General features: G+C 49.0%; 1 protein-coding gene across 2 annotated transcripts in view; it reads right to left on the bottom strand.

Annotated features, from left to right (window-relative positions):
- LOC120759027 (rho GTPase-activating protein 7-like) overlaps positions 1–13,446 on the bottom strand; it is a 46,582-nt gene that overhangs the window by 234 nt on the left and 32,902 nt on the right. The window contains exons 3-11 of one of the 2 annotated variants that reach the window (XM_040077855.1): positions 12,822–12,903; positions 11,391–11,454; positions 8,858–10,194; positions 8,339–8,509; positions 7,549–7,708; positions 6,014–6,212; positions 4,093–4,312; positions 2,320–2,434; positions 171–249 (exon numbers count right to left, since the gene is read on the bottom strand). In XM_040077855.1, coding sequence (XP_039933789.1) covers positions 211–249; positions 2,320–2,434; positions 4,093–4,312; positions 6,014–6,212; positions 7,549–7,708; positions 8,339–8,509; positions 8,858–10,194; positions 11,391–11,454; positions 12,822–12,903 — 2,387 coding nt within the window. In that variant the 3' untranslated portion in view covers positions 171–210. Of the gene's footprint in view, positions 1–170; positions 250–1,029; positions 1,934–2,319; positions 2,435–4,092; positions 4,313–6,013; positions 6,213–7,548; positions 7,709–8,338; positions 8,510–8,857; positions 10,195–11,390; positions 11,455–12,821; positions 12,904–13,446 lie in introns of those variants that run through there. The other variant, XM_058422424.1, reaches the window with a different exon arrangement.

The raw sequence follows: 13,446 nt of genomic DNA on the forward strand, positions 1-13,446 counted from the left end.
TGCCTTCAGCAGCTGCAGATACAGAGGCAGACAAGTGAGCACAGCTCAGAGCAATTCTCAGTGCAGGAGCCAAGGCTCATGAACACCAAGGGTACCTCCAGGAAACCCTCCAGCCACCCACCCTCCCAGAGCCAATAATACTCTGATCACACTCGCTCCATCCACTCTACCTTAGGTGCCACGTGTGAGCAGGTCACCCAGCCTTTGATGTCATCTGTGATGGTGGGGGGAGGCAGGCACCACTTTAACCTGGAGGAGCAAGAAACCCAGGGGAGGAGCAGATCAGTTAAACTACATTCCCTCTGAGAACACAAGCTTTTCCCCTCAGCAGCAATGTTTTGAATCCCTACGGATTTGCAAACCTCTTTGTGCAGTGCATATCAATCTTGGGCAAGCGCAAGGAGCCACAGCTCCTGCCTTTGCCTGGCAGTTTGTTGGAGGCTCTGCTGTGAGCCTCCTAAAAAAAAAACTTCCAGAGTCCTAAAGCAGCACAGAAATGCAGCTGTGCTACCACTGGAGAGAAGATGTTGCATTGATGCAGGTGCTCACTGATACATGCATGTGTGTATATCTATGTACGTATCTCTATATGTATAAATAGATATAAGAGATCTGTATCAGGTTCTTCCATGTCCAGAGAGCTGGGCAGGCTCTCACAGCTGCTGATGTGGTGGGCACCAGCTGGCACTTCACCAAGTGCAGACCTGTGCCAGTGCACTCTCCCGCTGGCTGAGCACGGCCCGCACACCCACCACGCCTGGCGCTGGTGCCACGGTGCCAGCAGGGTGACAGCCACGTCACGTGCGCTGCGCTCCCTGTGCCCCCGCTGCCCCACACCCGTGCCATGCTCCCGGGGCTGAGGCAGAGCCGGGCAGTGCCCCCATCCCGCCCTACCTGGGGCCCCGCCGCCAGGCCGGGGTGGCAGCGCTGCCGAGCCGGGTCCTGCTCGCGGGGCCGCGCTCGCTCAGCTCCAGCGGCAGCCGCAGCCCAGGGGTGGCCGCGGTGAGCGGCGCAGGTCGGGGTCCGGGGCAGCAGAGCCGGGTGCTCCTCCAGGCACGGGCAGGGCGGCGGCGGCCGCGCTGAGCTGTGACCTCCGGCAGAGGGGGGACGGCCCTGTCCGGGCAATCCCTGAGTCTCAGCACCAAATGCCTACCCTGGCAGGGTGGGGGTCACATCCGCAGCACCCCGGGGTGAGGGGCAGCCCCACAGCTGGTAGCAGGGGTTTGTGGAATCTCCGTGTGTGCGAGGATAGCTCAGAGTTCCCGTGGGGCTGTTCCGTGGGGCCGTGCAGCCGGGACTGACAGAGGGTACAGGGCAGGCTGCGGTGTCAGGGCACCCCAAGGGGCCTCAGAGCTGGGCAGAGGGGTTCAGGGCACTGCTGGGGAAACAGGGACCCATGGTTGGGGTGGAGGGTGGAGGGGGGCACTTAGGAGCCCAGGCTGGGCTGGAGACTGATGCCATGTAGGGATCAGGCCCTGGGGAACCCCAGCTGTCCTGGGGTGGGGTGCCGCTCAGAAGCCAGGCGCTGGTTGTGGAGCCCTGGGGCCATGTGTCAGTGCAGGGGAGCCATGGGGCAGTGTCCCCTACTCAGAGGAGGAGCTGGAGCAGAGGAGAAGGTCTGAGCTGACAGTTGGGGTGTGGACAGCCCCCCTGAGGGAAAGGGGCCCCGTGTCAAGTGGGACAACAGGGCTGGCAGGGCTGCCCTGTCCCACACTGCCGGAGCTGGGCCAGAGGTGGCAGCCAGGGTCAGCCAGGAGCAAAGATCATCAGGCACATCCATGGCGATGAGGTCCGAGGTAGAGCCAGGAACGTGAGTCAGCAAGGGAGGTCAGGATCAGGTCCAGGGACAGCAACCAGGGTTAGCCACACTCTAAGGATCACTAGGCAAGTCCATAATGATGGGCAAAGGCCGTGGTCAAGCTGGGAAGTCAGTCTGTGGGCCAAGGTCCAGGTTCAGATTACTGGGGTCAATGGCCAGGCACAGGCATGGCTGTTGCTCTGGCCAGGCCCCAGCAGCAAAACTTCAACCCACTCTCCAGCAGGGATGGCCAGGGCCTCCCTGCCCGGGCACGTGGCAGCCACTGCCCCACAGGTGCTCTCTAAGCTGTCCCCAAGCCCCATCACACTGGGGATGGAGGGGGCAGTGGAGGAGTGCTCAGTGACACTCATTTTCTCTTTGGTGGCAGCAGCAGGACTCCCATCTGTCACAGGCAGAGAGCAGCAGCTGGGCTGGCCGAGACATTGCCCAGCAGCTGCTCCAAGCCAGCCACCCCGCCCAGGATGCCCAGAGCTTTTGCTTGGTGACAGCGAGTGATGTACCTGGAAAAGCCTGTTGCACTCCATTATCATGTGGGCCAAGCCCTGCGTTGCTGCCAGGTTCTCGTTCAGCTCCCTCTGGTCTGGCTTCCCCAAGCTGCACTTCCTCTGACTGGATCTAGGAGAGGGGAAGGTGAAAGGAAGGCTGAGTGAGCCACGTGCTGGGAATCACACAGAAAACACACTGCACTGAAGGTCCTGCATGTGCCATGTAGAGCTCATGCAATGTGACCGCTGAAGGTCAATTCCCTCCCAGCACATCCCAAAGGTGTCCAGGGCAAGGAATTTATTCCCCAAACACATTACCACACACTTGGCCAAGAATAACAATGACTCCAAGCTTATTTGGGTATAATCTTCAATATCAAGCTCCTTTGATACCTGCAAAGGTCCACGTAGAACCTTTTAAACCCTTTGGCCCAAACCACACCCAACACATTTCAAGAACAGTCCCCTCTTTTAATTCATGCTAGTGGAATTACGTCATTAGTCCTGGCTTATGAAACTTTTATCTATGTGCATTCCTGCCAAATGGCTTGAAAATTGGGTGGAAGATAATAGTCCTCAGTGCTGCTCCTCAGAGTCAGACCTGTCAGCTTGAGCCCTTTGAAGTGGGAACCCGGCACCGAGGCATTAATGCACAGTTACAGCAGAGCTAAAGCTTCAAAGCCTCCTGGCTTCTAAACACTGACAACAAAGAGAAAACTCCATTGCTATCTTTGGTCCTAACATCCCAGAGCAGTGTTGATGTAAAGCAAAGAGGAACAACTCCCAGAGGGTGTCTCCTAGGAGCTCAAACAGCGCAGCAGTCCAGCAGGACCTGCTGCCGACCGTCACTGGCCCAGGTGCCCTTGCAGTGGCCCCGTGGCTCCCCTGCCATATGCCAGCTCAGCCTCAGGCATCTTCTGATGTTTTGTGACACTCAAAAGAAAATCCCTAGGGTTTTCCTTCCCTTCCCCTGTGCTATCCAGAGCCTGAAAGATACCAACAGCACATCTGACAGCTGCTGCTTTGGGACCAGTCCTCCCCTGTAGATCCCCGAGTGAGGTGTTCAGCTCCCTGCGCTGCCGGGAGCACGATGCTCCCTGCACAGCCAGCTGTGCTCTCCTGCCCCGATCCATCTGTCCACAGCCCAGCAGCACGAGCAGAGCGAACAGCCCTGCCTCAGGAGGCCAGATAAGGCACGAATGCTCGGAGATTATTTGTCTACTTTGGCCCAAGGGCACCTCCCTCCCTGCACGTACAAACGGGGGATGTTATGCAACCCAGATACTTTTACTTATTAAGATAAATTTACAGAATCCCTGTGGCTCGGTTTGGCAGCAATGATCCCCTTATCACCCAGCAGAAGCAGTGCCAGTAGCTGCCTCAATCTGCCAGGTATCTGCAGGGCCTTAAGGCCGCAGCTGTGCTCAGGTTGCCAATGCAGGAGCACATCTCCAATGGCCAGCACCACTTTAATGCTAGCAGTGGGCCGCATGCTGGGCTCCTGGGCAACCAGGGGAGTGCAGCACTGGTGAGGGACACACACAGACTTGTCAGGAGCATGGCAATGGGGCCTTACCATGGCCCTCTGCGCTGGGCAGTGAGCGCCCGCATCGCTCCAGCACTGTAGGCAGCTCCTGCTGCACCTGAGCAAGCAGATTCAAGGCAAACCCCAAGGAACACAGCCTATTTGCCCCTCAAAATCAGACACTGAGACTAGGCCAGCTACAGAAACCTGCTCCAGCAAGGACACTGTGGACAGCAGCAGTGCCAGCATCAGGGTGCCAATACCTGGTTGAGGAGGAGGAACTGTCCCGCCTCAGGGTGTTGAGGTGAAACAAAGAAGGTGCAAGACAGACGGCGATGTTGGTCGGGGTCATCTGGTTCTCCTCAACAAAAGCCACCACATCTCGCAGGAAGAACAGGAGGATTTTCAAAGCTTCTCGGTTTTCCTTTGGGAGAAGGAGAATAGCAGCCTGGACAGCCTGAAACTGCTGGTCCTTCGGCACGTCTGAGAACATAAACCATGACAAAAATCACACGTGACCTGCAGGAGGAGCATCCATCAGCAGGGTCCCAAGCAGGGCACTGAGTTTGTAGGTTCATGCATTTCCTTGTCATCCAAGCTCACAGCAGACAAGGAAAGGCCATTATCCCATCAAACATGAACCATTTCTCCTACTGCCTGTCAAGTGCCTGCTCACACCCAGGGATGCTGCTGCCTGACTTGCAATTTATCTTGAACGCCATGCTAATGAACACATCCTGAACTGAGTTACAATCCAAATAAGGACCTGTCTCCCCATAAAATATTACTCTGCAGTGATACTTTGGAGCAGGTAGCTGCTCTACTGTCTTTTCCTTTCAATTTCAAGCACGAACAGAACAGATGCTCTCAGATAACTCAATTCAGAGATCAGGTTTTTTTGCCAATAGATTTTAATTCACACTAACCCCCACTGAGACTGTCTGCCCAAACAGCTCCAGCAGGAGGGTGGGTCTGGTTCATCCTGCCACACATTCCCAGCACAAGGACTTCTCCAATTAACACCACTGCAAAGAGTAGATCACGTCTCATTCCCATCAGGTAGAAGCACATACAAAGAACACACCGAACGCACTTCTTGGTGAAAACAGCACAATGCTTGTCTCCAAAAGAGTAATTTGATCTGTGCACTTGCTCCAGTCACATCTGGCAGGAGATGGTGAGTGGGGTAAATAAAATTTGGGCATTTTCTATTTCTCTCCCAAAACAAGAGACAGGAGGTAGACAGTGGCCAGATTACATTAATTGGAGGGAAACAGTAGTACATCCTTTGGACATGGGAACTATAGACTCTTTACAAAGGAGGATTTGTGAATGCAAAAAGAAAACTTACTTCAAACAAATACATAATTTTCAGACAAAATTTTAAAACCCTGACAGGTGACAAAATAAAACCCAACAGAATATTGATGAACTTACATTGTATACAGAACAGCAGCTGCTCATTGACTTATGTCACTAAAAGCCATACAGGTTAGGCTGCAAAACCAGTCCTCTCAGAAAGCTCACACCTTGTCTTTCAAAACCTTTTCTCAAAAGTAGAAGCAACTTGTCTGTCCCAGTAACAGTATTAGCCCTACTTCAAGTTCCTTCCCCAGTCCATCTGCTTTTTGAAAGCGAATTCCTTGAGGGCAAAGTACTGGAAATAGAACCTGTTTAAACTGTAAGAAATGCAATATTTCAGCTTTGTGTTTCCTTTGGTTTTGGGCTGAGTCTCAAGGACAGCGACAGTGCAAGCACAGGCAGAAAGCTGCTGGCATTTCCCAGCTGTTTCACAGCAGCTGGTCTTGGGCACCTTAATAAGGAAATGCCATCAATATATCAGGTCTTCTTGCTCAAGGAGCTATGCCATGCCATGAACAAGGGGACCAGGTTATCTCTTAATTTTGCATAAGGAAATGGCTGTTTAAAAGCAGAGTTTAAGGGGGCTGCTGCAGCCCTCCATCACACTCATCCTTCAGGAAAGAGAACACGCTGGTTCACAGGATGCAGACGGGAAGCTCTCAAGTCCAGAGCCACAATGAACTCATCTTGTCACAAATGTCCTGCCTGACTCGCCTCCTCTGACTGCAGGGGGACTTGGCACTAGTCCTAGTCTGGCCGCTGCCTTGTACAGCTGAATACTAAGATACCCAAGGCACTGGGAAATGAGCTTTTGGTACCTACATTGGTAGATGTGGAGGAAGGATTCGCAGAGCCTGCTGGTGAATATAGGCTCAGGAAGGTCTCGGAAATACTGCTTCACCATATCTGCCACGTCAAATGCTGACTGCCCTTCGTAACAGACATTGTTTGGGTTGGTTTCATTCATTTCTCTTAAAGACAGAATCCTGGATTTAACACCGGATTTTCGAAACAGGCCAACCTGTGGGTAAAAGGAATTATTACAGACAAAGAGAGGAGTCACTGGGAATCAAAATTTTGACAAATAAGTGATCCTTCACCTTCCTTGCAATAGCAAATATCCTACAGCAGTGGGATTGAACACCAAAATACTTTTGCACCATTAGAAGCTGCATGGACACTTCTCCAAGGCAAACCATGCCTGATGCCCACAGAATAAGCTGTGACATACAATTTTCATGTTTGTTTGGCTTTCAGTTAATACACAAGTACTCATTTTTCCTTTTAAAATCACGACCATTGAGGTATGTGTCTTTTCTTGGGCAGGCTGTGTTTACAATGGCAACTCTAAGTTTCAAATTCACCGATATGTGTCCACCAAACACGAACAGACATCAAGTGCTGGCTTCCACAAACTGACTGTGAGATCCACAAGGCTCCTTGTAACACCTGCTACAGCCACTACATCCAATCCTTCCACAGGCTGGAAAAGAGCAGATGCCATTTTGAGGGAAATTCTGATTTCCTTTTTAATGTGATTCCAACTGAGTGGGATTTTGGAGTTTCCCATGAGCTCAACCCCACCAAAGCTCCTGGTGACAGTTTTACTCTGTGCCACTGAAAGAGTGTTTACACTCCGGTTTATTTATATGATCTGAATGGATACCATAACCTCAAAATGAAAAACACTCGCATTGTCACTTCACAGAACCCACACACTTTTTCACTTTGGTGTGATATTACACACCCAGACAATGGCAAAGCACAGAAAGAAAGGTCCTCCCTTTAGTTAATATGTCTCATGTCACAAGGTCTTCATTTCTGCAGCTGTGCTATGGAAATACCACACACAGCACACACTTCCTCTGCCACCTCCACCTAGGGGATAAATACAGAGCTGAGCTCCAGAAAAGCTGTTACAGGCACCGCTGCAATGTTTTCTCTCTGCTTCGTGGTGCATTTCAGCTGAAAAAAGAATAATTTTCACATTAGCTCTGGCACTACCAGCAGCCACAGAACAGAGGGAACAATGACATTGTCTCACAGATTTGCCTCCTTGGGGAGCAGAGCTATGACACCTCCCCAGGCAAAGACAGCCTGACTGCCTGCACCAAGAGACCCAGCTACAGAGCACTTCAGTGAGGGAAGGCACAAAAACACAGCACAGGGATAAAGGTATTCCCAGAGGTAATCAACACCGGTATTTCCTCGCAGGCCACCTGCTCAGATCTACACCTTTCTGCCTATTCAGAGCCTTAGGGGGCAAGAAAGTATACAGAAGTATGAAAGGGAGTCTGGTTCCCTGGAGCAGATCTGTTCACGGCCCAGAGCTCCTCTGGGCTGTCTCGAGTTCATACCTGGTCAAGAAAGTGGCTTCTCAGATACTCCAGGGCTTGCAGGATGCCATTGGGCAGGGGGTGGCTTGTTCGCTGCACATTCAGAAGTAAAGGAACCCCAAATACATTTTTGTCCTTGTAGTCTGAGGCTTTGGGTTTTTTAATGAACTTTGGTATGGTCCTGGAAAGGAAAACCAGTAGATGCAGCTTAACAGGTGTCCAGCACATTCCACCTGCTGCTCTGCACTCATCAGAAAGGGCTGAGCTGTACCTTGTCACAACCCCAAATTCTGCCACATACCTGTACACACAGCACCAAGAGGGAGGGAAAATCAGCAAAGGCTATCACAGGGATGACTTCCTCATTGCATTGCTGAAATTAACTTTATCAAATCTTCCTCGAGGGAAATACATTCATCCCCTTATGGCACTGCAGGGTTTTTTCATTCTTTCTATATTCAAGTACCAGCTCCCTACCACAAAATGCTGAATGATGTATGTAAACCCTCTGAGTGTCTGAATTTGTCACTGGTTTAGTTCAAGCAGACACTCAGTGCTGAAGGGCTGGATTCTCAGTCCAGCCAGCTCTCAAATTTAAAGAGAAACTATGACATGCCTTAAAATCAGTAACAGCACGACCGGCAGTGAGGGGCCAAAGTAGAGCCCACAGCAGAGGAAATCCTGGAGCCATGGAAATAACCATGAAGCTGCTGGCAATTTAATAGGATGAAATTCTTCATCTTGAACATGTGCAGTATAGGCAGACAAGGAAATTCCCATGCTCAGGTTGCTTTAGTATCAGACAACTTACCAGTTCCAGCCCTGCTTACTGGAAGGGGAATATCTGTCCATTAAAGCTGTGAGTTTCAGCAATGCCAGCTTTTGTGTGCGGGCCAGCTGGGCAGCTGACTGGCCATCAGTCTGCAGGGAGAGGCTTTCCAGGTTCTCACTCTCTTCCACAGACCAGTGCTGCTCCCCGTGCCTACAGGATAAATATTGGTTAAGCTTAGCACCATTTCTACCATCCCTGTTTTCTACCTGCATCTGTGGGGCACTAAATGACCTGCTGCTAGCTGCACTTAAGCAAGTACTTCCCATCCAGGAGGGCCTCTGGAAATACAAACATTTTCCCTGATTCCAGTGCCTGAGTGCTCCTGCAGATCATGAGTGTGCTGCTTTCAGCAGAGGCCAGATATTGGTACCTGTGGAGTGGTACCTGCCACCAGCAGGGCAGACCCTGCTACCTAGGACAGACTTTAGAATACTTTGTTCTGGCAAATCAATTTCTTTTGAGCGGGCAGAATCAAAGGCAAACCCAAGTGTGGCTGACCTGTTGGTCTTTTTAGAGTCAGTGATGTATGCCAGGTCTGCAGAACCAATCTCCTTGCCCAGGCCACAGCTGCTCTCTCCCTCAGCCTCCCCTGCTGTCTTATCTTCTGGGCCCTCTGTTCCAAGAGAGCTTTCTTTAGGGGAGGGTGGATACAAGCAGGTCAAGTCACCGGAAAAGTCAGAATCCCCATCATCTGAGAACTTCTCTGTCCACTGATCAACCAACTTTTTGAGACCGTTGACATCTGCTATGACGCTGTTCAGTTCTGAAAAAACGTCGTCGTCACCGACTTGTGCTGCCTCCAGCCCCTCCAGGTCAGCGCTGGGCATGTTGTCATACACACTCAGCCTGTTGTCTCTGCCCACCAGAGGGGCTTTGGGATCCTTGGAACCGCTTCTGCTCCGGCTCCTCCTGCACCCGTGGAAACTCCCGGTTCTCCAGTTGACAGAGGAGCTGTCTGCTGGAGACAGGGAGCTGTCTGTGAGTACTGTGGGGAAGGTGCCAGGTTTATGGCCTCGTGGGATCTGAAACATCTGGTTCTTTTGTAACGTCATGTCATTTTTTAGGTTTTGCTGGGATAGATCATTCCCCAGCTTGCTGGAGTCCATGTGCTCTGCATACGTCCCCCTTCCTTCACAGGGGCTGCCTGGTTTTGTAACAGGACTTGGAGTGCTCCCTGTGCTGCTATTTACAGACTGATTGCTGCTATTGCAGCTCCGGGGAGAAAAGGAAGAATTGTTCTTTGTTCGGATGCCAGAGAGGTCAGAAATATTTACACAGTTCAGCATCTTCATCTTTTCTTCATTAAGTCCTTCCAGAAGAACAGGTTCACTTATTATGGGCTTGGCCTTTGACTGACCACTCCTTAAATTGCAGCTCCTTAAGTGCAGCTTCTCCATTTTCTTTAGAAGGCTCTTCCTCTTTTTCGATGGTGATTTATCCAAAAGCTTCTCCTCACTGGTGATATTTAAAAACTCACTGGGAGGAGGAGAACAACTAAAAGCAGAGTCGAGCGAAGGTACCTTAACTGAGGAACACCTTGAGGAACTCGTGCTGGTTTCCACATCTTCAAAAGGTTTTTGGGAGTTAACGATGTCGCTGTCGGCACTGCTGGTGCTGTGAATTGAGGACACATCCTGCTTCTCACCGTGATCCACAAAGACACTGTCCTCGTTGTGGATGATCTTCAGTACTGGACTGCCTGGGGTGGAGGCCCCGGCACCTTCCTCTGCTGGAAAACCTGCCAGGCTCTCGATGCGCGACCACCGCTGGCTGCACCTCTCATAAGCCCATCTGTCACTTATTGCACAAGGCTCATCATCTTCAGAGCCGTCACTCTTAGAACGAGAAAAAAAAAAAAACAAAACCAGTTCAAGGGCAAAGTTTGGTAAATTTTAAATTACAAAAACCAGTTTCACATAAAAAGGAGAGTTAAATTTTCCGCCAACACTCAAAACCCCCCAAGACCAACACAGGGAAATGTGACCATTCAGTCACTGAAGATGTGATTAGTTGAGAAACATGCTGACAAATGATGCCCAAACTAATCTGGGAAGTTTACCACAGGAAAGGTGACAGATTTGTTCTAAGGGTGAAAAATCCCGTTTTGTGGCAAATCCAAGTGTTTTGAAAGATAATCTTACTGGGTTTACACCGCCTTTCCTAAAGTCAAACAAATCAAACACTCTCACACTTCTGTGACCAAAACTCATCCATTTGCAGGTAAAGAAGTGTTTAGCTGGGGGACTGCAGCAGCATCAGTGTCTGTGGCACCCTTCTGGAGCCCTCAGCCTCCCCTGCCACCTGCCCCAGGTGCTCCCTTTGCTGGATTGTCCCATTCCGAGGGAACGCTGGGACAGTGAAATGTTAGCGAGCTGGGAAACTCCTGTGTCTTCTCTGTGGGCTCTCTTATCCCATTCTGCCCTGAAGACAGAGCAGAACTCTCCAAAACCCAGACATTTTTCCAGAAGATGGCATTATTTTCTCGCTCACCCTGCCATTAATCCACGGTGCCTCAGAGGCTTCGCAGACCTGCTGCTGGCACAGCACAAAGACAGCTCAGCTAAAACCTCCCCAGCTTGTACTGGCTGAACATTTGGATTGCCCTTTCAAGTTCTTTGTTTAGTCAACAGGAGTGAACTTTCAGCACTTAAATAAGGTGGAAACTACTCAGGAAAACAATGATAGCCAAGTTAGGATGGGGCTTTGGGGCAACTGCTGGACAGTAACGTGTGTCAAATCAAATTTTAAAAATGTTTCACCCCTAAACTACCTTACAAATTTTCAAGCATGTAGTTGCAATCTACATCCCTATGTTTTCTCAACATAAAATGCAAATAGCAGAGCTTTGCAGGATGGAATAGAATAGAATAGAATAGAATAGAATAGAATAGAATAGAATAGAATAGAATAGAATAGAATAGAATAGAATAGAATGTTCAGAAATTGCTAATCCTTCATTCACTTTTAAACCCAGGTGTTCGATACAATAGCTATCTTTAATGAGAACAGGAACTGTATGTTACAGACATACCCGTTTCCTGTCACGGTTTATTTCCACTTTCATTGATGCATACTTGTTCAATGTGTTCAGCCTTCTGGGGTTTGAGAAAAAACACAGGAGTTTTAAATTTCAACTATTTTATTTCTTGAAAACAAACATGCACCAAACCAGCTGTGATCTTCCACTGCTGAGTCATTATTGTCAAAGACTGACAATCTGTTAGAGGCTCCCATACATTGGTCCCCAAAACCAGCACCAATAACAATGTGATGATGTCCACACTTCCAGTTCTGCCATCTTAAGACTAGAGAAGACAACCATGATCAATCATTTAATTTAAAAAAAATGTATTACTAGCTTTACTGATTGTGAAAACCTTTGTATTTATCTAAGATTTTGAAAATATATGAAACTCTGTGTGGGCTTCTTGAAAAATAAAGAAATTTAAAAATCAAGATGTTAACCTGTATCTCTGGAAGGACAGTATTATCTATAATTTTAATTAAAGATTGTGGAATCAATAAGGTCCCAAACTAGTCAATCACTGAGTTGTCAAACAATAGGTGGCATCAACAGGAAGTGCACTGAGAGTCTCCAAGGAGCACCCAGGACAGAAGTGATACCAAGAAACAAAATATACCCAGAGTTCTCTAAAATCTGCTGTGCTTTAGAGATGTGTGTGTGAACAACTCCTCTTGGTGCTCTGGTACAGGCAGGGCTGGAATTCAGGTGACCTGACAGAAAAGGACCAGAACACTTCTCCAGGAGAGGAACTTTCCAGTGCCCTGTGCTAGAAATCATCATTTCTGCTAAAGAAACTCTGCTAAACCATCTCATCATGAGAAGGCTCCAGTGACTGCAGTACCAGTTGAAGCAGAAGCCTCACACTACCCTGGCACTCTTCCATGGGGAAATTCCCCAGGGCTGTGAGTCTGACTTGGCACTGACAGCGCAGGTTCACTTGTGAGCTCTGAGCAGCTGTGGCAAAGCAGTAACTTCAAATCAATACCTTTGCTTCTCACCCCAAAAATATTCAGGAGAACAGAACAGATCTCATGCAGATAATTTTTTTCTGTCTATCTGCTGGAACGGAATTTGGAGGAAATTTCTGCACTCCATTATACATGATCCTAGAGAGCAGCCTGCCATGCTTGCAGGGAACTGGTTATTTTTAATCAGCTTGCAGCCATTTCACATTACAAAAAAAGATATTTAATGCTCAGTGTAATATCCCTGAGAGCTTGGCTGAAGAGGAAGTGCAGACACGTGCTTACTTTACCTTTTAATTCCTAAAACAACCAACTTCAGTGGCACTGGACTATGTGATTTACTATAAGTGATTTACTTCAGTCACAGATTTAGTGACTTCGTTAGTCTGACAAAAACAGAAGCTTGAAAATATGAATAACAAATAACTGTGGGGCCTGGGTGTATCAAAGATGATTCATGATTAATGATTACCTGAACAGTGATTCAATCGCATCTCCATCTAAAAATTCATGATCTCTCCTCACAGTTTTTACATCAATGGGAAACTGCATATCTGTGAACAAAGAAGTTGAATCTGAAATCTGAGTTGTAATTGCAAAACTTTCAATTTTGCAGCTTATTTATCACAGGTGAAATGGAACTACTTCTATTTCTATAGCTGTACATTCATGCAAACACCCTTCCAGGAAGTGAGGATCAGCTCCTTAGGGCAAGTGGGAGAATAAATGTAGGGATCTGCTCGCTGCTGTTATTACAGGTGGACAAGCCCTTCTCAATTTCCAGGAGCTTGCAGTCACCAAGTGCCATAGACAAGAAACACAAAATAACTTTAAGATTTGCTCTGGCTCTCTGCACCTTCTAGAGAATAAAGCTGGGATTATTTTCCATGAGCCTTTGCCACGGTGAGGTGCGATGCAGCACACGAGATGCACTCTCTGAGCTCGAGGGAGCCTGGCACATCACGCTGGGCTGGGAGCTGGGGAGTTCAGCTTCCTGCACTCCTGAGATGAAGCCTCGCACATGAGGGAACTGCTGAGGTCTATATCTATTTTCTTAGCTTAAGCTTTATAAGCTTAACTTTCCTAGCCAGGTCAGG

This window comes from Hirundo rustica, chromosome 14 (assembly GCF_015227805.2).
Source record: "Hirundo rustica isolate bHirRus1 chromosome 14, bHirRus1.pri.v3, whole genome shotgun sequence".
Lineage (NCBI taxonomy): Eukaryota > Metazoa > Chordata > Aves > Passeriformes > Hirundinidae > Hirundo > Hirundo rustica.